A 22,838-nucleotide genomic window follows, 5' to 3' on the forward strand; every position below is an offset into this window, starting at 1 on the left:
GCAGGAACAGCCCCCTAAGTTTGCCCATAGCCTGTACAGAGAGATACCATAAAACTATGGCACATAGGGATTCCCCTGTACTAAGCACAATTCAGCAGGAACAGCCCCCTAAGTTTGCTTATAGCCTGTACAGAGAGATACCATAAAACTATGGCACATAGGGATTCCCCTGTACTAAGCACAATTCAGCAGGAACAGCCCCCTAAGTTTGCTCATAGCCTGTACAGAGAGATACCATAAAACTATGGCACATAGGGATTCCCCTGTACTAAGCACAATTCAGCAGGAACAGCCCCCTAAGTTTGCCCATAGCCTGTACAGAGAGATACCATAAAACTATGGCACATAGGGATTCCCCTGTACTAAGCACAATTCAGCAGGAACAGCCCCCTAAGTTTGCCCATAGCCTGTACAGAGAGATCCCATAAAACTATGGCACATAGGGATTCCCCTGTACTAAGCACAATTCAGCAGGAACAGCCCCCTAAGTTTGCCCATAGCCTGTACAGAGAGATACCATAAAACTATGGCACATAGGGATTCCCCTGTACTAAGCACAATTCAGCAGGAACAGCCCCCTAAGTTTGCTCATAGCCTGTACAGAGAGATACCATAAAACTATGGCACATAGGGATTCCCCTGTACTAAGCACAATTCAGCAGGAACAGCCCCCTAAGCACTAAGTGCGCATAGAAAATGTACATTGAGGCGGGTACGTAGGAGAACGTATAACAGCGAGTTGCTCCCCGAGGTGCCAGACAACCCCCCCCCCCCCCATTAGGGAGCCCCTCACCACTATTTGTTATTCCAAACATTTTTATTGTCATCTGACTTGAGGCAAAGTTTGTTCTGTGCTTCATCCCTGGCACGGGGTTGTGCAATTCCTGCTGCGCTCAAACCACACGACTGCCTGGCACTCATAGGCCCCGCCCACATGTGACTTTATTACACACAAGGCTGGAGGCTGAGTTATACAGGGAACTCTGAGTATCACTCATGTATTATAAGGGATAATGTACCCCCTACTGTAAATGATAAGGATATTAGCAGTCACTGAGGGGTTCTGTGCCCCCCATATAAAGGCACAAGGCTGCAGGCTGAGTTATACAGGGAACTCTGAGTATCACTCATGTATTATAAGGGATAATGTACCCCCTACTGTAAATGATAAGGATATTAGCAGTCACTGAGGGGTTCTGTGCCCCCCATATAAAGGCACAAGGCTGCAGGCTGAGTTATACAGGGAACTCTGAGTATCACTCATGTATTATAAGGGATAATGTACCCCCTACTGTAAATGATAAGGATATTAGCAGTCACTGAGGGGTTCTGTGCCCATATAAAGGCACAAGGCTGCAGGCTGAGTTATACAGGGAACTCTGAGTATCACTCATGTATTATAAGGGATAATGTACCCCCTACTGTAAATGATAAGGATATTAGCAGTCACTGAGGGGTTCTGTGCCCATATAAAGGCACAAGGCTGCAGGCTGAGTTATACAGGGAACTCTGAGTATCACTCATGTATTATAAGGGATAATGTACCCCCTACTGTAAATGATAAGGATATTAGCAGGCACTGAGGGGTTCTGTGCCCATATAAAGGCACAAGGCTGCAGGCTGAGTTATACAGGGAACTCTGAGTATCACTCATGTATTATAAGGGATAATGTACCCCCTACTGTAAATGATAAGGATATTAGCAGGCACTGAGGGGTTCTGTGCCCATATAAAGGCACAAGGCTGCAGGCTGAGTTATACAGGGAACTCTGAGTATCACTCATGTATTATAAGGGATAATGTACCCCCTACTGTAAATGATAAGGATATTAGCAGTCACTGAGGGGTTCTGTGCCCATATAAAGGCACAAGGCTGCAGGCTGAGTTATACAGGGAACTCTGAGTATCACTCATGTATTATAAGGGATACTGTACCCCCTACTGTAAATGATAAGGATATTAGCAGTCACTGAGGGGTTCTGTGCCCCCCATATAAAGGCACAAGGCTGCAGGCTGAGTTATACAGGGAACTCTGAGTGTCAGTAAAGGGATAACAGACACGCCAGTAGGGGGGGCACTAAATACCCTGTGTAGGTAAGTAGGCAGCACCTGTCAACAATTTCAAATTTTTTTTTTTTTTTTGGGAACTACAACTCCCAGCATGCCCTCCCAGTTGCACTGCGGCTGTGACTAATGAGTCAGTACAACGCTGCACGTTTGTTACATAGGAATCTGCTCTGTAACCCTGTTCCCTGCAGTCGAGGGAAATGAATGTTGCCCCCATAGAGGGTACAGTAAGGCTTGGCAGGTTGAATGCTGGGAGAGGCTTTCCCTGTGGGGGGCCCCCATGTGTCAGGGCTGCTAGCGGGGCCCCTCCCTATGGCAGCAGCGCTACAAGCAGTGCCCGACAGAACTGCCCCATCCCTTGGTGCCAATCAGTGTGTATCAGCTGGGGATTTAACCCTGAGAGTACTGGATACAAACTACAGGCACAACGGGGGCCCCTAAAGCAGCTGGCCTGGCACACAGGGCATTAGGGAGGGGCACACAGGGCATTAGGGAGGGGCACTGCCCAGGCAGTATTGGGCAACTAAAAGCTACTGGCACCCACTTTTCAATCAGTGGCACCTTGAAAGGCTACAAACATGACTCCATTTTGTTTGCTTATCCCTTGGGGAGACCAAGAGGGCGGGGCCAGCTGTGCATAGTTGCTCCTGTTTGGGGCAAGGGCCGCTGCTGTGATTGGTCACTCAGTAACGGCCGACGTGTGAGGAGAGTGAATACAAAGGAACATCACTGGGCTGCCTGGGTCACTTCTCTAGGGCTCATTTATAAACACCGGGCAGTGACCCATAGCAACCAATCATTGCTTAGATATATTCAGCCGTCCGCAAGTTGAACACTGATAGCAATCATCTGATTGGGCAAAACTGTACCTGGGCAGTAACTCATGGCAACCAGTGTTTAAAAGACAGAGGGGGGTAATTTATATTTCTCCCCCCAGAAAGGCAAACAGTGGGACCCTAAGGCAACAGGTTTGCAGGGCCCATGGGATCAGACACACAGATTTCCCATCAGTCCCTGCGTCAGGACCTTGGCCCCCGGGGAAATCTCTCCCCCAACAAGTCTCCGGCAGCAGCGAGGGGCTCAGCCCGGCCCCCATTCTTTGTCCCCCCCCAAAATCCTGCTATAGGGGGAGCAGCTTCTGCCTCGCTATTGGCTGCAAAGTATCACCTGATAACATTTCCTGTAAATGGATCTCTGTGGCCATAACCATGAATGGGTGAATGCACAAGTTATTTAGGCTCCGCCTACTTTTTGGTCACACTCCTTTGACTCCACCCATTCAAGGTTATGGCCACAGAGTTCCAAGAAGCATGGCCAGCAAGTAGGTGTGGCCTAAATAACTTTGCCTGACTCATAAAGGGCAACGCACAACATTTTATTGGTGCCCCCAGATTTCTGGTAACTTTGAAGGGGGTGGGGGGGGGTTCCCGCTTAAGTTAGTATATTATAGAATGGCCCGTTCTAAGCAACGTTTCCATTGGTCTAGTGTCCAATTTGAACTACTGCTTGGTTGCTAGGGTACATTGGGACCCTGGCAACCCCATAGTAGCTAAAATTCCAAATTGGAGAGTTACTGAATATAAAGCTAAATAATTAAAAAAACACAAAAAAAATGAAGACCAATTGCAAATTGTTTCAAAACAGCACTGTGGGGGAGCAATGGGGGGGAGCAGTATCGGGGGCAGCAATAGGGAGGGGAGCAGTATGGGGGGGCAGCAATAGGGAGGGGAGCAGTATGGGGGGGAGCAATAGGGGGGGAGCAGTATGGGGGGCAGCAATAGGGGGGGAGCAGTATCGGGGGCAGCAATAGGGAGGGGAGCAGTATGGGGGGGAGCAATAGGGAGGGGAGCAGTATGGGGGGGAGCAATAGGGGGGGAGCAGTATGGGGGGCAGCAATAGGGGGGGAACAGTATCGGGGGCAGCAATAGGGGGGCAGCAATAGGGGGGGAGCAGTATGGGGGGCAGCAATAGGGGGGGAGCAGTATGGGGGGGCAGCAATAGGGGGGGGGGCAGTATGGGGGGGCAGCAATAGGGGGGGGGCAGTATGGGGGGGCCCCTAAGTACCCTAGGAACAAAGACACGGGTGAATTTGTAAGAAATATATTTTATTTTTTCCGACACCACAGCCCTGGCAAGTGGTTTTGTACCAAATTTAATGGAGATTACACAGAATGTTTAACGCTGGGGGGGGGGGAGGGGCAACAAGAAGAGTGGAAAAAAAAAAAATAACCGTCACAAAATGATAAAATAAAATTTTCCCACGGCTGTTGCCACGCCCACATCATGAATTACACGGGATTCCTACGAGAGAGGGAACTGGAGACTTACTGCATATGCTCTGTGTGTGTAACAGCCCTAAGCCCCGCCCTCTGCGTATAAGCACCACCCACATACAGCGCCAGTCTCTTCTAGGTTCCCTCCCACCCCCCCAAGAAAAAAAAAAAAAAAACACAAAGGGGGAGGGAAAAATAAACTGGGGGGGGCGGAGACAAGAAGCCTACGGGGGGGGGGGGGGGGGAGGAAAACAAAACTGAAAATGAAGTCGTATTCGCTCTCCGTAGTCTGACGTTTTTTTTTTTTAGATTTTTTTCATTTTTCATAAAGAAAGGAGGATCCCGCTAACTGGACTGATAGTTCCTTTTTGTGCTTTTTTGTATTTTTTTTTTTAATAATACTCTTTCTGTATGAGGTCATAGTTTGGTTTACTATACACTGGAGTTAAAGGGGAAACACAAAGTAACAAAGACGGGTGCGGCCCCCACCCAAGGTAAACAGGAACCCGTCTCCTCACACACAGGAGCCTCTGCTAAAATCCCTTTTACAATATAGTACAGTACACAAAAAAAAAAAAAAAAGGGGGGGGGGGGGGGGGAAGAGGAAACCATGTGTCCTGAAGAAGCCAATCCAAATGACGTAAACATACAGGATGGTGCAACTCATGACCAATGGCGATTCTCAAAATACAGCTACAGATTTTTTTTTTTTCCGTTTTGTTGTTTTTTCTTTAATCCCGGTGCTCCTCCCCCTTCCCCCAAGGGGGGGCGGAGTAACCCAAAGTCCACAAAAATATTTTTTTTTTCTTAAAAATAAATCTTAAAAAAAAAAAATACAAACAAAAAAGAAAACAAAAACACCTTTAGAATAAATGAAAGCGATGCTCGGATAGTTTCATACATTCTTAGATTTCTCCAAACTCGGACATTGGGGTCCTTTTTATTTGTGGGGGGGGGGGGGGGGGGGGGCTATTGCCGCCGAATGGGGACTCCTTACTGTGTTTTTGGGGGGGGTTTCTCGGGGAGACAATCCGTTGGTAGCAGCTTTAAAACATCATGTTCCCGGGGTTGCCCGGCCCCTGGCTGAAGCCGCCCATGCCCACGTCGGAGGGCATCCCCCGGGGGCGCATCATGATGCTCTGTTGAGGTCCCATCATGCCCTGCATTGACATCAGCATATTGGGGGAGCCGACGGGCCCGGGGTGGCTATAAAGGCCGGCGGGCATCCGTTCCTTTCCGGGTATCATCCCCACCCCCGCTGGATTCCCCATCATAGTCAGCTGACCCGGCATCCCTGTTTGTGCTGGTGACATCATGCGATGGTGAGGTCCCATCATGCCTTGCTGCATAAACCCCGGGGGCCTCATAGAGTTGTGTCCTGGCATGTTTGGGGCACCGCCCAAGGGCATGTCCGAGACCACCGGCCCCCCCATACCGGGCATCGGTAACCCCATCCTGGGGTTGGGCTCTCCCATCATGCCAGGCAAATGGGAAAAAGCAGGTCCTTGCTGTGGTTTTCTGCCCGGAACTTCCCCACGAGGGAAATATTGCAGTGTTTGACTGGGTTTCTCCGATGGAATTATCCGCGACAGGTCAAACTCGGGGATTCCAGAAGCCCCTGGTCGGATGACTTCCTGCAGGTCGGGGTCGGCGAACACCGAAGGCATATTGTTTCCCATGACGCTGAAGGAATCCGGCCCCGTGGGACACCCCGACTTACAAAGTGCTGGGTCTGCGTTGGGGGGCAGGTTGCCGGGGCGACCCAAAGGCCCCTCCCCTGGAAAGCCCATACCAGGCGGAAAGTTTCCTTGCCCCCCATTAGGGCCGTTGTGTGGAAAAGGAACTTGCGGAGGTGACTGTACGGGGGCAAAGCCCTGGGCAAATGCCATGCGTCCCTGAGGTACCATCGGGGCATCCTGGGCTCCGTGCCCCATCATAGCATTGTGGGGCAACATCCCCGGTACCATCGGACCTCCGTGAGGCGGTACATTGGGTGCCATGGCATTCGGAGACGGCATCTGCCCACCGTGGGAAAGAGGCTGCGTCAGACCCATTGGGCTAAGCGTTGCCATGGAAACACCATGTGGACCTGACATCTTAGGGTTCTGGGGGTTCATGACCATGCCTACGACAAAAGGAAAAACAGAAGTAAGGAAACATCGAAATCATTATCACAGAATATAAATAAAAAGATAAAGTGAATAAAGTACCCCCTGTTGTAAAATATAAGGATATTATAAGTCACCGTGGAGTTCCATGACCAGATAAAGGTATATACAGGTCCGAGGTGACTTCTAATATCCTCATATTTTACAACAGGGGGGGACTTGATTTATTATAATATACACGTTTCAGTGAGTCATGTGACAGAAATGACATCACTAAGCTCCAATTATAACTGATGACATCACTAAACTCTGATTATAAGGATATAATTTACAGTTTGGTCCCATAGGGAATGACAAGCCTGTATAATTATATATCTATCTATAGATCAATCTATAGATGGATACATAGATATACATAGATATATATATATATACATACCTATATACAGTATATCTATATATATCTATATATCTATATCTATATAGATTATAAATATAGATAGAGATCTAACTGCAAAGTAAAAGCAAAAAAAGGAGGGGAAAAAACAGAAAATATTGGAACGCTGAGAAGGAAATATTTTAGCCACTCCCCCCAATTCCAGAGAGTTCCCTGAAGGACGGAAAACCAAAAATCTACAATAATGGAGGGTGGGGGTATCTGGCTGTAGGGTTAGTCCTGGCCTAAGCGCTATTGCACCTTTAAGGACATGAGGTGAAATAAAAAGTGAAAGCGGAGGAGAGAAGCGATGCAAATGAGTCCGCGCCCGGTAGGAACCGCCCGTATGATCCGGAGGGCACGTGGCGAGCTGCGCCAAGGGAATACGTCAAATAGGGGGTAACGCAGCTTAGTACAAACATAGAACATTCCTTCTCTGAGTATTTGTGGCTCTTCGTGGCCTAGTAGTGCCCAGGCAAATAGGCAGCACAAACTGGGCACTGGGGGCTGTGTGGCAACACTGTATCTATACGCAGAGAAGGGATAATCTGTGCTGGGTACAGACTGGAAGCCAAATGGCCGCTAGCTGGTGTAGGAACACAGAACATTCCTTCTCTGGGTATCTGCCTGGGCACCACTGGGCACTGGGGGCTGTGTGGCAACACTGTATCTATACGCAGAGAAGGGATAATCTGTGCTGGGTACAGACTGGAAGCCAAACGGCCGGTTACTAGGGTAGGAAGACAGAACATTCCTTCTCTGAGTATCTGCCTGGGCACCACTGGGCACTGGGGGCTGTGTGGCAACACTGTATCTATACGCAGAGAAGGGATAATCTGTGCTGGGTACAGACTGGAAGCCAAACGGCCGGTTACTAGGGTAGGAAGACAGAACATTCCTTCTCTGAGTATCTGCCTGGGCACCACTGGGCACTGGGGGCTGTGTGGCAACACTGTATCTATACGCAGAGAAGGGATAATCTGTGCTGGGTACAGACTGGAAGCCAAACGGCCGGTTACTAGGGTAGGAAGACAGAACATTCCTTCTCTGCGTATCTGCCTGGGCACCACTGGGCACTGGGGGCTGTGTGGCAACACTGTATCTATACGCAGAGAAGGGATAATCTGTGCTGGGTACAGACTGGAAGCCAAACGGCCGGTTACTAGGGTAGGAAGACAGAACATTCCTTCTCTGAGTATCTGCCTGGGCACCACTGGGCACTGGGGGCTGTGTGGCAACACTGTATCTATACGCAGAGAAGGGATAATCTGTGCTGGGTACAGACTGGAAGCCAAACGGCCGGTTACTAGGGTAGGAAGACAGAACATTCCTTCTCTGCGTATCTGCCTGGGCACCACTGGGCACTGGGGGCTGTGTGGCAACACTGTATCTATACGCAGAGAAGGGATAATCTGTGCTGGGTACAGACTGGAAGCCAAACGGCCGGTTACTAGGGTAGGAAGACAGAACATTCCTTCTCTGAGTATCTGCCTGGGCACCACTGGGGGCTGTGTGGCAACACTGTATCTATACGCAGAGAAGGGATAATCTGTGCTGGGTACAGACTGGAAGCCAAACGGCCGGTTACTAGGGTAGGAAGACAGAACATTCCTTCTCTGAGTATCTGCCTGGGCACCACTGGGCACTGGGGGCTGTGTGGCAACACTGTATCTATACGCAGAGAAGGGATAATCTGTGCTGGGTACAGACTGGAAGCCAAAGGGCCGGTTACTAGGGTAGGAAGACAGAACATTCCTTCTCTGAGTATCTGCCTGGGCACCACTGGGCACTGGGGGCTGTGTGGCAACACTGTATCTATACGCAGAGAAGGGATAATCTGTGCTGGGTACAGACTGGAAGCCAAAGGGCCGGTTACTAGGGTAGGAAGACAGAAGAGAAAAGGTGGCACAAGAATCCCCCGTACCTGGCATATTATTCATTGATGGTAGGTTGGGCGATCGGGCAGGAGGGGAATCGTCATCTGAACTAGCCACCGTTTTGATGGCATCATGGTACAGAGGCGTGGAGCTGGGCATGGCAAACTTTGACATCCTAGACATCATTATGGAGAGAGGGTTTTGGGACAGAGTGGGCTCAGGCGGCATTGTGTAGCTAGTGCTGGAGGGAAGACTTCCGGGGTGATTTATCGGAGCAGACTGGCTGACTGATGGAGGTGGGCCCCCTAAGAGAGAATAAACATAAAATTTATTAAAACAAAGGAAAAAAAAAAAAGAAAAACTGAAAGAAAAAAGGTAAAGTGCCCGTTACAGTTTGCACAATGGCGGCCGCCATGGCAGCGACAATAACAAGATGGCAGAAGTACAGTTAGTGAGAGACGGAAAAACCCTGTATATAAGGGCACTGACACCCAGCCGTGGCGTTCTCTCTCCTAATACTGATCGGGGGGGCATAAAGGGGATGTTGCACATCTATTCCACATAGATACAAAGCAACGACCATACGTCCCACCCACGGGCACAGTTGGCTTTTGTGATTGCTCAGAATTATAAGCAGAATTCTAAAAGCCATAAAAAAATTAAGATCACAAGAAATGATACAACTATATTTATTTTAATGTGAATATGAACTTCCCCTTTAATCCACTTTAAGATGTTTAATCTCAGATGCTACGGGCTACTGCACCTGGGCAAACAGAGTGTCTCTTATTACATAAAGGGCTAAGGGTGAAGACACACAGAGCTACTAGTAGCAGCTACTTGTCACGGCTACTAAATTAGACAATACTGATCATTTACTGATAACTGTCTCTATGTGTGTTTAGCAGGGGCAATTCTCAGTATTGTCTATGGCAGGGGATTTTCTGGCATTTAGTAGCCGTGACAAGTAGCTGCTACTACGTAGCTCCGTGTGTCTTTACCCTAAGTCTTTCTTCCCCTTAAGCTGCATTTTACCTACTCTTTCCTCTCAATAAGGCTTAGCTGGAAAAAGACACAAGTGGGGTTATGTAATAAAGTTTTGCCCAGGAGCAGTAACTTATAGACAGCCATCAGCAGGTGGAGTTCACTAGTCACATGTTGGTTGCTATGGGTTACTGCTCCTGAGCAAACTTAGAGCCCTTCATTACATATGTGGGAAAGTTCTGAGAAACCTTGCCATGTCTCAGGGGGGCCACACACGGTAGGGTCTGCTCACTTAGCGAGGTCACCAAGTGAGCGGACTTTCTGCCGATATCCCCACCTACGGGTGGGCAATATTGGGCTAATTCGGTTGTTTGGCCCTGGGGCCAACTGATCGACTTAGAATAGCGTTGTCTGTTTGGGGGGCACATTAACGAGCCAATGCAGCCCCCAATATGCTGGAAAAAACAGATGGACTGACCCTATTTAGGGCATTTGTTGCCCCCCATATTGAGCCAATACATGGCCAGGTAGTGATGGAGGTTTAGATGGCGGCACCATCACCAGGTATGAGCAGAAGCCCTTAGTATATAAAGGGGGGACTCGGGGTGCTTGTTTGTGTCAGGGCGTTGCCAGGAATGAGAGGATAGTACAGAGAAATGCAGGCATGCAGAGGCATCCCCAGACCCCACGTGCACTATTAATGCAATATGGCCTATAGAGCTCAGCCAGGTGTGTATGAATGGCTCACAGGCCTGAAAGCGGCATGGAGAGAAGTATGAACTTAAAGGTACTAATAGCACTACGGTGTACAGGGTCACACAGGGAACACTAGCAGGGGCAGGGGGTAACTGTATAGTGTAGCAACAAACTTATGAACAAGAACTTGATAAGTAGGAACCGTTAGTAACTTCCCTAGAACTGCTGGGATTTATACTGAGGGACCAGAGCTGTCACACACACACAGACACGTTGTTACTGCTAATATCCTTATCATTTACAGTAGGGGGTACAGTATCCCTTATAATACATGAGTGATACTCAGAGTTCCCTGTATAACTCAGCCTGCAGCCTTGTGCCTTTATATGGGCACAGAACCCCTCAGTGACTGCTAATATCCTTATCATTTACAGTAGGGGGTACATTATCCCTTATAATACATGAGTGATACTCAGAGTTCCCTGTATAACTCAGCCTGCAGCCTTGTGCCTTTATATGGGCACAGAACCCCTCAGTGACTGCTAATATCCTTATCATTTACAGTAGGGGGTACATTATCCCTTATAATACATGAGTGATACTCAGAGTTCCCTGTATAACTCAGCCTGCAGCCTTGTGCCTTTATATGGGCACAGAACCCCTCAGTGACTGCTAATATCCTTATCATTTACAGTAGGGGGTACATTATCCCTTATAATACATGAGTGATACTCAGAGTTCCCTGTAACCCCTCAGTGACTGCTAATTTTCCTCTTTTTTAATTTATTTTTACATTTTGCTCCCAGATTAACTTTTTAAATACAACCAAAGGATTAACTGTGAGCAGATAAAAAGCAGAAGGAAGCGCTAGGCCATACCATAAATATCTAAGCTCACAGTAAATCCTTTATATTCTGAACTGAGAAAACCGTTCATATGTTACAGTAAATAAGAATCTAGTGCAAAATCACTTTGATTGCTCTATGTATGTAATTTTCAACACAAATAATATGAAGGGGGGTGCAAAATATGCTTACCCCCCACCCAGTTTGGGATCCAGTTCCCTAAGAGGTACAGCAGAAGGGCACCACTACTAAGCACAGAACGTTCATTGATTCCCCGATGTGATTGGTTCATGTCACAGCATTTGCTTTAGCTGAGGAATCTTTATAGACAGTAGCAGGATGGCTGGAAGCCTACAAAGAAAGCCTCAGCAATAGCAAACGAGGGCTGCTGCCCCCCCGATATGTGCCCACCCCTCTGCACCCACCCCTTTGGGTTTTGCCTATTACATAATGATAGTGTGGCCTATCCCCATTGGTGTTGGCACTCACCGGATTCCATATTCCCCATCATGGCTGGTGAGGTCATGCCAAGTGGCGGCTTGTGCTGGTTGGGGGGTATTCCTGGACTTTGCATTGGAGGCTTAGGAGAAGATGTCCAACCTGGGGAAGGTACAGGTAAGGACGGAGACTTCAGGTGGACAGGGGAAGCAGCAGCAGACCCCAAGACCGGCGGGGACTTAATGGAAGCAGCAGCTGCAGCGGTTGGTCCTGTCAGCATCCCGGCTAACTGAGACGGCGTCTGGGGGGATTTAAGATTGCCAGAGGGGGAACCCAGCATCGGCGACTGCACCTGGCGCATCGTCGGAGATTTCAGAGGGTTGACGCCAGGAGAGTTCACTTGACCGCCCGAAACAGAAACATTATCCAAGGGCTTCCTTCCCATGCCGCGCTGAACAGGGGGCGCGGCACCGAGGTTGCCCGGGTTATTGTTTGGGTTGAGAGGTAGAGGCGGCATGTGACTGAGTCGGCTGTTAGTCCTTTGATCGGGCCCCATCTGTTCTCTGGGGTTCCTCAGCACCCCTCCGGGACCCTGGGGTATATTGAGAAAGGGCCGGGCCCCCATGCCGTATTCCTGTTGGGAGTGCTCAAATTGTGCCGGATGCATTTTTTGCTGGTTGGGAAGCATCTCCGTGCTGCCCGGTCTCATTTTCATCATATCCTCGGGTCCCATAACCACGTCTCTCATTTTCTGGGCCATTAACTGCTGGTTAGAATTCATATTGACATTGAGGCTCATATCCACCTTCATGTTCATATTGCCAGGGCCCATGGCAAATTCTACCTCTCGCCCAGGGCCCATATTGGGGGGCATGCCCTTGTGAAACTCCATCCTGGAAGGGCTCAGTGCTGCATCTCCGGGCAGGCGAGGGAACAGGCCGCTGCCGGGTTCCATGTTCCGCTGTGGCGCCATCCCTCTGTTCATTTCCATGACCGGCCTAATACCCTCCATGCCCATACCAGGGGGCAAACCCATTTGCTTTTCTGAAACGTGCTGATGAAAACTCTCCTCTAGTAAGGCCTGCGGGTTAGGGAAACGCTCCCCTCGTCCCGGGCCGCTGTATATACTCTGCCCGGGGGGAAAGTTGCGTCCGTCTGGAATTTTTGGCACCTCGTCGGGCCAGTTAACACCAGGAAGCCCAGGTCGGGATGAGGGATTTGGAACGTTAGGTCCATCCATATCGGGGTTCATCATTCCAACAAAGCCAGGTAATCGCTGCATTTGGCTTCCAGGCACATTTGGATGAGGGGGCATCCCTTTGGGAGGCATTGGGTGAGGCATGCCCATTCCATCTGGAAAAGGTTCTGGCCCCCCCGGACCCCAATTTTCCCCAGGATTCATTTGATAAGGAGGCGGGGGACCCCTAACCATACCCCTAGGTCCATGCTGGTGTACCATCATATCCTGCAAAGATCGCTGCTGTACCACAGCCTGCTCCTGCTTGCGTCTCTTTTCCTCATAGAACTCCTGCTGCAGCTTTAGCCAAGCTACCTGCTCGGGAGTCATGTGATCAAGGTGATCTTGGCCAGGCTGAGGATTCATTGGTGGGGGCACCATGTCATCCGGTGAAAAAGGCATGTCCCTGTGTCCTTGGGGCCCGAATGGCATTCCGCCATCTGGATGGGGCCCTGGACCTTTACTTAAATTTTGCGACTGAGCAATCATCGCCTGTATTGGCCCTTCAAGTTTTTTCTGGGGATTGTCCAACATTCCAGAATTCGGCGGCGGCCCCCCACTTTGGCCTGTAATGTCTTTTAGGGCAAACTCCTTCTCGTCGGGAAAAAGCATCCGCTGTATATCTCTCAGGGTTTGCAAAGAGCGTTCTCTGTGCTCCAGCTGCTCCTGAGAAAGCCCATCGGGATTTTCACCCAAAGATGGCGGCTCCCCAGGTGGCACCGGCTGAGACAAACTCTTTGATTCAGTCTTGGTCTCCGCCGCCGGAGCAACATTTCCTTGAGCTAAAGGGCTGGCAACTTGATTATTAGGGGTAGAACTCTGCCTACATCCTTCACTTTGTAACACACTGGCATTGGCCGGGCTGCTGGCGGCCATTTTACTCTCCCCGACGGCGCTTTCTTGCCCCAGCGAGCAGTGAGATGGTGTAGACTTTTGAGGAAGTACTGGACCGGGCTGATTGGGTTGCACTTTGGCAGCTTGCGAATGGTTCTGCTCCTGCGGAGTTGGCGCTCGGGGATTCGCTTTAGATTCGCTCCTGATATTCGTAGACATCTGAGTGTTCTGAAAAAAGAAGAAAAAACACAAATATGTAACACTTGCACCAATAATTTTAGTACAATCAGTGATGCTCAGCAAGTCTCCAAGTGGCAAGATTTAGGATCTTCCTGCCTTACCCAATGGTATATAGCTATCGCTGAGGACTGTATCCAACTACGGATTCTGGTCTGATTCAGATCAACTAGATAAAGCCCTGGGTGGCCAATAACCTCGCTAACTGCCATCTTACAAACCCATGAATGTAACCCAGCAGCCATGACATTTGGTGGGGCCTAAACAGTTCTGAAGCCAAACAGACTATATGAGTCGGCCCTCGGTCAGCCTCCCTCCAGCACAATGGCATTAACCCCGTAATAATTCAGAGCCAGTAGCAATGCTTTATCTGCCCTGGCAGCATACTAGTAGGTACAGGGTTAACTCAGTCCTGCTGTGGGCTGGCTACTGTCATTTAGAGCTGATCAACAAAGCCGGTTTTGGCCTTCTCTGGAAAAGCAGCAGAGAAACTAAATAAAAAAAAAATCTATCACTGACTATGGGGGGAAAAAAACCTGTATGGCTGTCAGGGATTGGTTATAATGCTACATGTCCTCACTGCTGCTTTTCTAGAGAAATGTCATCGTAATTCTACAGGGGTACATTATATTTATCACAAAATCATAGCTTTCAGCAGTAAACGACATGGCATACGGTACAGGTAACCTGGTTGCTAAGGTAAACAAGACCCTAACAACCAGATATCTGCTGAAATTCCAAAACTGGAGAGCTGCAAAAAAAGCTAAACAACTGAAAAACCGCACAAACCAACTGCAAATGGTCCCAGTAAATCAATGCCATACTAAAAGGTAATTTGAAGGTGATTAACCCCTTTAAAGGCCTCTGCTGAGCATTACACCCGCCGGAGCCGTCAAACTGGCAGTGAAAATAAGAGACGGGTTCCTACCGTAGGAGTTGAAGTGCGTTCTGCTTTGCTGTTTGAGGTGCTCTGGATGTGGAAGAGAACAATGGATTCAGCCTGGCCCTTTATTACAGCTTCTGCCGCTCTGTGGGGATTAAGCAGTTAAACATGAGCCATACGGACACACACCCGATCGAAATCTACCCAATTTCAGGCCAAATATCGGGGTGGATCCCATACACAGGCAGATAAGCTTCCGAATTGGTCTAAAAGACAGATATTGGCAGCTGAAATCGGCCCGTGTATGGCCCCCTTTACACAGCAGCTGGCAAATACAAGGCGCCATATTACAGCAACTGACAGTGCTGCTGCTATATAGCCCTGCCCATAGTAACTAAGCAGACAGTATAAATAGGTAAGTAATGATTCCAGGGAAAACTGGGAAGGGATCCACAGCCGATTAGTTATGCAACAGCAACTATGTAGCATTAAATAAGGTAAAGGCAACTCTACAGAACTTTCCAACATAAACTCATTTCAACCATTTTCAATGGTTTTAGGGTGAAGACACACGGAGCTACTAGTAGCAGCTACTTGTGGCTACTAAAATAGACAATGCTAATCACTTATTGATAATGGTCTCTACATGTGTTTTAGCAGAGGCAATTCTCAGTATTGTCTATGGCAGGGGATTTTCTGGAGTTTAGTAGCAGTGACAAGTAGCTGCTACTAGTAGCTCTGTGTGTCTTCACCCTTAGGGCGAAAATACACAGCTACTAAACACTAAAATCCCCTGCAATAGACAATACCAAGAATTGCCTCTGCTAAAACACAGACAATTATCAGTAAAAAATCAGCAATGTCTATTTCTGTAGCTGTGACAAGTAGCTGCTACTAAGTAGCTCTGTGTGTCTTCACCCTAAAGCTATGAGTAAATGTAATTGCTGCTAAAAACCAGTGTGTCCCTTTCTGTCCTCTGGTTGTTAATGTGAAGTCTGTTCTGCTCCGAGTCGGTTAATCGGTTGCTACGTGCCTCTGCTACCCTAGAGGTGCAGTATTTATAATGACAGATACTGCTTCCAATAATGCAATTAACACTACCAAATAACTTTAAGGGGGAATACACACATAGCTACTAGTAGCAGCTACTTGTTGTGGCTACTAAAACAGACAATGCTGATCATTTACTAATAATTGTCTCTACGTGTTTTAGCAGAGGCAATTCTCAGTATTGTCTATGGCAGGGGATTTTCTGGAGTTTAGTAGCCGTGAAAAGTAGCTGCTACTTAGTAGCTCCATGTGTCTTCACCCTAAAACCACAGGATATGTATGTTGGGGAGTTGCTTACAATTACATTTTCTATTATGGTGGCTCCAGGGATAATAATGTTTTTGGGCAGGGACTCATTTTTCAGCGTTAACCTTTCTAACTCTGAAGATCACAGACTGCGTGTATTATTCCATGGCTGCCTGAACTATAAAGAGACCACATGAGGGAAGAAGTGACCTTGCTCAGATGGATTCCCCTTAGGTTTTTTTTCTGTAATAATTTGCAAAAATAATCAGCGGTAATTGATCCGAGGAGCAAAAAAGTGCCCACACGAGAGGGAACTGGTTGCTCGCCTACCTGCGGGTTTGGTTAATTAATTTGCTGAGCATTTACTGATAATTGTTGTCTCTATGTGCGTTTAGCAGAGGCAATTCTCAGTGTTGTCTATAGCAACACTGGTATTTAGTAGCCGTGAAAAGTAGCTGCTACTTAGTAGCTCCGTGTGTCTTCACCATGTTGAAATCCTAGGAACGGAGAGTTACGGTACCCATACACGGGCCACCTATTGGAGGGAGATATCGGGAGAATGAAGGCTAATTCGATCGTTTGGCCCTGGGGCCAAACAATCGGATTATAACGGCAGGTATAAGCAAAGTAGGTCCGGGGACTGCATCAACGAGCTGATGCAATCCCCGATCCGACTAGATTTTCTAACCTGCCCAATCGAGATCTGCCCGATTTCAGGCCAGATATCGGTCGGGCAGTCCCGTCGGTAGTGCCCCTACATGGGCCGATTGGGTGCCGAATTGGTCTAAGGGACCCATATCGGCAGCTAGAATTGGCCTGTGTATGGGCACCTTTCCATGTACACAGGAAGTGGCGAGTATTAGTAAACAAAAAGCACTTACTTGTTGGCCATTTCAGTAGAGAAGACATACACCACTTTGGATGGTGTTTTTCTCCCAGGTGCAGAGTCCAGCATGGATGGCCCGTGTGAAGGAGTGGAAGACCTGGGGACGGAGGGATTGGAAGGGGTCATCGCGCGAGACGCATGGGACTCGAGGGGCATCCCTTGATCCGTAGTGTTGCAGTCTAATAGAAAGGAGAGAGAGAGAGGGAAAACAGTTAATGGAACACTGTCATGGGAAACCCATCAGTTAATAGAGCTTCTCCAGCAGAATCCTGCATTGTAATCTGTTTTTCCCATGGGGCTAGCCATATTCTTCATTTCCCAGGGTGCCACAGCCATGTGACCTGTGCTCTGATAAACTTCACTCACACTTTACTGCTGCACTGCAAGTTGGAGTGATATTCCCCCCGCCCTCACCCCCAGCAGCCGATCAGCAGAACAATGGGAAGGGAGCAAGATCGCAGCTCCCAGTAGGTATCAGAATAGCACTCAATAGTAAGAAATCCAAGTCTGGCTTGGGACTCCTCCAGTTACATGGGAGTAGGAGAAACAATAGGTTAGCTGAAAGCAGTTCTAATGTGTAGCGCTGGCTGAAAGCTCAGACTCAGGCACAAGGCACTGAGATGGCGCCTACACACCAATATTACAGCTACAAATACATTTGTTGTGTAACAGTGTCATTTAGAGATAAAAAGTGCCCCATAAACATCATGGCAGTAAAATAATATTCATTTAGATACATTTACTCCCTTCCCTGTCTGTGGCCCTAAGGAGCACAAAGAGACATTTTCCACTAAGAATGTTGGCCATTATTACGAAACAAAGGTGATGTTAATCTAAGAATGGAAAGAAAAAAAAAAATCATGGAAAAAAAACTCAAGGATCACCAAACAGGCCTTTGCTCTGAAGGGGAAGTTTGCCGCAGATAAGGATGAAATATTCTACGTGTGTTTATGTGACAGATACGGGTACATTTACTTGCCCTACAGAGATACATTCAGTGGGTTTCTGTATGAATGAAAATGATGCTAAACTCCGGCTTCCAAACTAAAATGTGTTAAAGACCCCACACAACCCAGAAACCCCTAATATCCCTGTCCCTGTAATCTGTTCCTTCAAACAGTAGGAATAAATCCCATTTTATATGCTGAAATCCAGCTGCAAAACAGTTCTTCTCTTTCTGCATCATTTGTAATCCTGGCAGGGGAGGAGGGACTAAAACACTGATGTTACACATTGTAACAACTTCCCCACAGCTTACAGACAGCATGCAGGAACTACATAACCCACAATGCATTGCACTGGGATGTTCAGCATGTAGCACACTGCCATCATCAGGCCCCACGTGCCAAGAAACAGATTTATTAATGGTAACACAAACAACTCCATAGGGTTTCCATAAAATCAGCGCAATTTAGTAACAGCAGCCAGAGGTCAGATACATATAGGGGTTATGTAATAAACGGCACTAAGCCCAGGAGGAGTAATCCATAGCAACCAAACAGCAGGTAGAATTTACTGGTCACTTGCTGAAAAGCCAGCATCTTATTGGTTGCTATAGGTTACTGCTCCTGGGCAAACTTAGCCCCTTTTATTACATATGGGGCATATGGTGCAAGAAGCTGCCCACACATGTTAAGATCTGTTCATTGAGGGAGGTCGCCAAACAAGCGGATCTTCTCCCGATATCCCCCACCTGCGGGTGGGCGATATTGGGCAAATGTAGGGCCAAAAGATTGAATTGTAGCGGCAGCAATGGGTGCAGTTGGTTCGGGGACCGCATCACCAAGCCGATGCGGTCCCCAATCTTTTAACCTGCCCGATCAATATCTGCCCAATTTCAGGCCAGATATCGGTCGGGCAGGCCAGCCGTTCCTGCCCCTACAAGGGCCGATTAGCTGCCAATCAGTCTAAGGGACCGATATTGGAAGCTACAATCGACCTGTGTATGGGGACCTTTAGAGCCACATTCCCCACAGATCTGCGCCTTTAAGAGGCTGCCAACCAACTGAACGTGACAGCTGCCCCTGTGTCTAATTACACCATATTATTCTCTCCCACAACTCACAGTCCCACATCCGAATTATTTTGGAAACAAAACGACTAACGCATTCGCTTATTTCAATTTTAAAGTGTCTTAACAACTGCAAAACTTAGAATACAAATTAATTTAAAAAAAGCAAATGTAATGGTCACATGATGTGAAACTATACTGAAATCTATTAATAAATAATCTGCATTTGTGTGTTAGATAATCTGATCCGCTACAAGGAGGCCCCGGCTTATGTAGGAACATGGAATATAACATTTCCAGTGCAGGAATGGCTGCCCCCGGGGCTACACAGCGGGGTATTTATATAAACTATAGTAGGGTTTCTGTAGCAAACACCCCAGCTGTACCAGTGCAGGAATGGCTGCCCCCGGGGCTACACAGCGGGGTATTTATATAAACTATAGTAGGGTTTCTGTAGCAAACACCCCAGCTGTACCAGTGCAGGAACGGCTGCCCCCGGGCCTACACAGCGGGGTATTTATATAAACTATAGTAGGGTTTCTGTAGCAAACACCCCAGCTGTACCAGTGCAGGAATGGCTGCCCCCGGGGCTACACAGCGGGGTATTTATATAAACTATAGTAGGGTTTCTGTAGCAAACACCCCAGCTGTACCAGTGCAGGAATGGCTGCCCCGGGGCTACACAGCGGGGTATTTATATAAACTATAGTAGGGTTTCTGTAGCAAACACCCCAGCTGTACCAGTGCAGGAATGGCTGCCCCCGGGGCTACACAGCGGGGTATTTATATAAACTATAGTAGGGTTTCTGTAGCAAACACCCCAGCTGTACCAGTGCAGGAATGGCTGCCCCGGGGCTACACAGCGGGGTATTTATATAAACTATAGTAGGGTTTCTGTAGCAAACACCCCAGCTGTACCAGTGCAGGAATGGCTGCCCCCGGGGCTACACAGCGGGGTATTTATATAAACTATAGTAGGGTTTCTGTAGCAAACACCCCAGCTGTACCAGTGCAGGAATGGCTGCCCCCGGGGCTACACAGCGGGGTATTTATATAAACTATAGTAGGGTTTCTGTAGCAAACACCCCAGCTGTACCTGTGCAGGAATGGCTGCCCCCGGGGCTACACAGCGGGGTATTTATATAAACTATAGTAGGGTTTCTGTAGCAAACACCCCAGCTGTACCTGTGCAGGAATGGCTGCCCCCGGGGCTACACAGCAGGGTATTTAACTATAGTTTGTATATAGTTGTTTGGTGTTACTGTTCCTTTAACTATGTAAGGAGAATTCCCATGAGGGACACTGACAGGACGCTAACAGCTGACAGCAGGGCGCGGGGAGTACTTGAGACGAGTTATTGATAGAATTTGCACACTCAGGAGGTGCTGAAGACGCCCCCCTAAAACAAAACAGGCACAGAAACCCCCCAACTAAATGTTTTCATGGGGCCCCTGAACAAGTTGCCACATTAGCCCACTTTAGGGGTAAAGTTACAGGCATGAACACAATACCACACAGATCAGTTACCCACATGTCGGGCAAGACGCTGGCAGGGAAGGCCACTGTGTGTCTGACTGAGCTGCGTGCCACCAGCAGTACTTACGGAGTTTGGGCCCACTATGGGTCTCATTTTTCACCAAAGCCCGATTAGTATTATAAATATGGGCAGTTTGCACTAGCGCGGCCAAACTAAAGTACAAAGGATAATAGGGTTGAGGGAGCACTTACGAGTCTCAACAACCAGACCAATTTGGTTGGCCTTGATTGTCCAAAATATCAGCCTGGCCGCTCTGAGTGGCTGCCATAAGGTGCCACAGATACATAAACGGTCATTTACATGCAGTTTTGGGGCCGAAAAATGTTGCAATGAAAATAGATATCGTCTCCTCCAACCAAGCAGCCCGCGTTATCGGCTGTGGCACAACGGTGTCCGACTTTCCCCCAACTACAAACGCAACTGCATTAATGGGAATCCGAGGGGACTTAATATCCTTATACTGTATTTTACAGGGGGAACTTTAATAAACAAGTTTAAGTGAGTCATGTGACATAATCAGAGCTTAGTGATGGAATTTCTAACTGATGACATCCCTAAGAACCGTTTATAACAGGCATCCCCAAACTACATCCCGGGGGCTGGATACGGCCCCACAAGGTAATTTACCCGGCCCCCACTATGACGTGAGGAAGCAGCGGGAGAACCGGAGGAAGCGGCAGGGAGAACTGGAGGAAGCAGCAGGGAGAACTGGAGGAAGTGGGGGTAGGAAGTAGCGGGGAGCAGTAGGATGCAGGGGGGAGTTAGAGGAAGCAGCAGTGAAGCGGAAGGAAGCAGAGGGGAGCAGTAGGACACAGGGGGGAGTGGGAGGAAGCAGTGGCGAGCCGTAGGACACAGGGGGGAGTTGGAGGACATAGTGGGAGGAAGCAATAGCAGTATTGGGGAGCTCAACCCTCTGTTAACTTACCCAAACGGGTATCAGGTGCAAATACTGGAAGAACCTCACCTTGCATGGGGGTCAATATCCAACAGCAAAAAAATCCAGTAGCACACTGAAGATGCAAGCCGTGAAAAAATGTGTTTTATTTGCCCAAGTACATATAAACAAGCAAAGAGCAACGTTTCGGGACCCTCTGGACCCTTTCTCAAGCTTGAGAAAGGGTCCGGAGGGTCCCGAAACGTTGCTCTTTTTTTTTTGCTGCATAGTGGGAGGAAGTAGCAGGGAAGCGGGCGGAAGCAGGGGGGAGTCGGAGGAAGCAGAGGGAAGCGGGCCATAGTATGAGGACATGGGGGGAGGACTTAAGTCCGGCCCACCAACAGTCTGAGGGTCCATAAACTGGCCCCCTGCTTAAAAAGTTTGAGGGCCCCTGGTTTATAAGAATATAATTTACAGAGAAATGACCAGATTGTACATTATAACAAGATATTCCGATAAAGAACAATCCGAGTCCCAGCAGCTCACCTTTAATTTCAGAATCTGTAGTGGGAGTGCCTGCATCTCTCTGGTCGAAAGATTCTGCAGATATACTTCTTTCCCTTTTCCCTTTGGCTCCGTTGCCTGCCCCATTCTTAAGTCCCATGCTGCCCGCAGGGCCTTGCAGCGGCTTGGGGGTGTGGTTACCACTCTTTGGGTCACAGGGGGAAGCTTGCGATTGGCTTGCTGAGCTTCCCTGCTTTCCCTGGCTAGAGAACTTAGAATCCAGCTGTGGGTTGCCGGAAGGAGACATCACGGAAGGAGGGTGTACCATAACCTCCGGCTTGGATTTCGGGCTGCTGAAAAAGAAAACGGGCATAGTGAGCCAAAGGGCACACAGCAGATAAGCACTATTGCATACAATGGGTTCCCTAAGCCCCGCCCCCTGTTCCCCTGCTGATCTGGCTGACTACTTTGAGACTCAAATAAAATGTAACAGTAGTCGCCTGTCCCTCAGCCTGCCTCCTCCCAATCCCACAATTCCCTGCTGCACACATGATGTCAATAAGGAAAGGAACATCCCAGTGCAATGCATTGTGGGTTATGTAGTTCCTGCATGCTGTCTGTAAGCGGTGGGGAAGTTGTTAAAATTTGTAACATCAATGTTTTAGTCCCTCCTCCCCGGCCAGGATTTAAAATGATGCAGAAAGAGAAGAACTGTTTTGCAGCTGGATTTCAGCTTTAAAAATGGTATTTATTCTTTTTTTCTGAAGTGAAGTGGGTATATTAGGAGTTTTTTTTGGGTTGTGTGGGGCTCCTTA

At 48.3% G+C, this 22,838-nt stretch overlaps 1 protein-coding gene across 4 annotated transcripts in view; it reads right to left on the reverse strand.

The window, feature by feature from the left end:
* Positions 1-4,155: 4,155 nt before the first annotated feature.
* The window catches only part of bcl9 (BCL9 transcription coactivator), a 165,254-nt gene continuing 146,571 nt past the window's right edge, over positions 4,156-22,838 (reverse strand). For 3 of the 4 annotated variants that reach the window (XM_004918213.2, XM_004918215.4, XM_004918212.4), the window contains 6 exons: positions 22,066-22,376; positions 17,093-17,276; positions 14,961-15,060; positions 11,776-14,023; positions 8,809-9,066; positions 5,387-6,465 (listed from right to left, as the gene is read on the reverse strand). In XM_004918213.2, the coding sequence (XP_004918270.1) occupies positions 5,387-6,465; positions 8,809-9,066; positions 11,776-14,023; positions 14,961-15,060; positions 17,093-17,276; positions 22,066-22,376 (4,180 nt within the window). Of the gene's footprint in view, positions 6,466-8,808; positions 9,067-11,775; positions 14,024-14,960; positions 15,061-17,092; positions 17,277-22,065; positions 22,377-22,838 lie in introns of all 4 variants that reach the window. The other variant, XM_002940463.5, reaches the window with a different exon arrangement.

The sequence above is a fragment of the Xenopus tropicalis genome, chromosome 2 (assembly GCF_000004195.4).
Source record: "Xenopus tropicalis strain Nigerian chromosome 2, UCB_Xtro_10.0, whole genome shotgun sequence".
Classification (NCBI taxonomy): Eukaryota; Metazoa; Chordata; class Amphibia; order Anura; family Pipidae; genus Xenopus; species Xenopus tropicalis.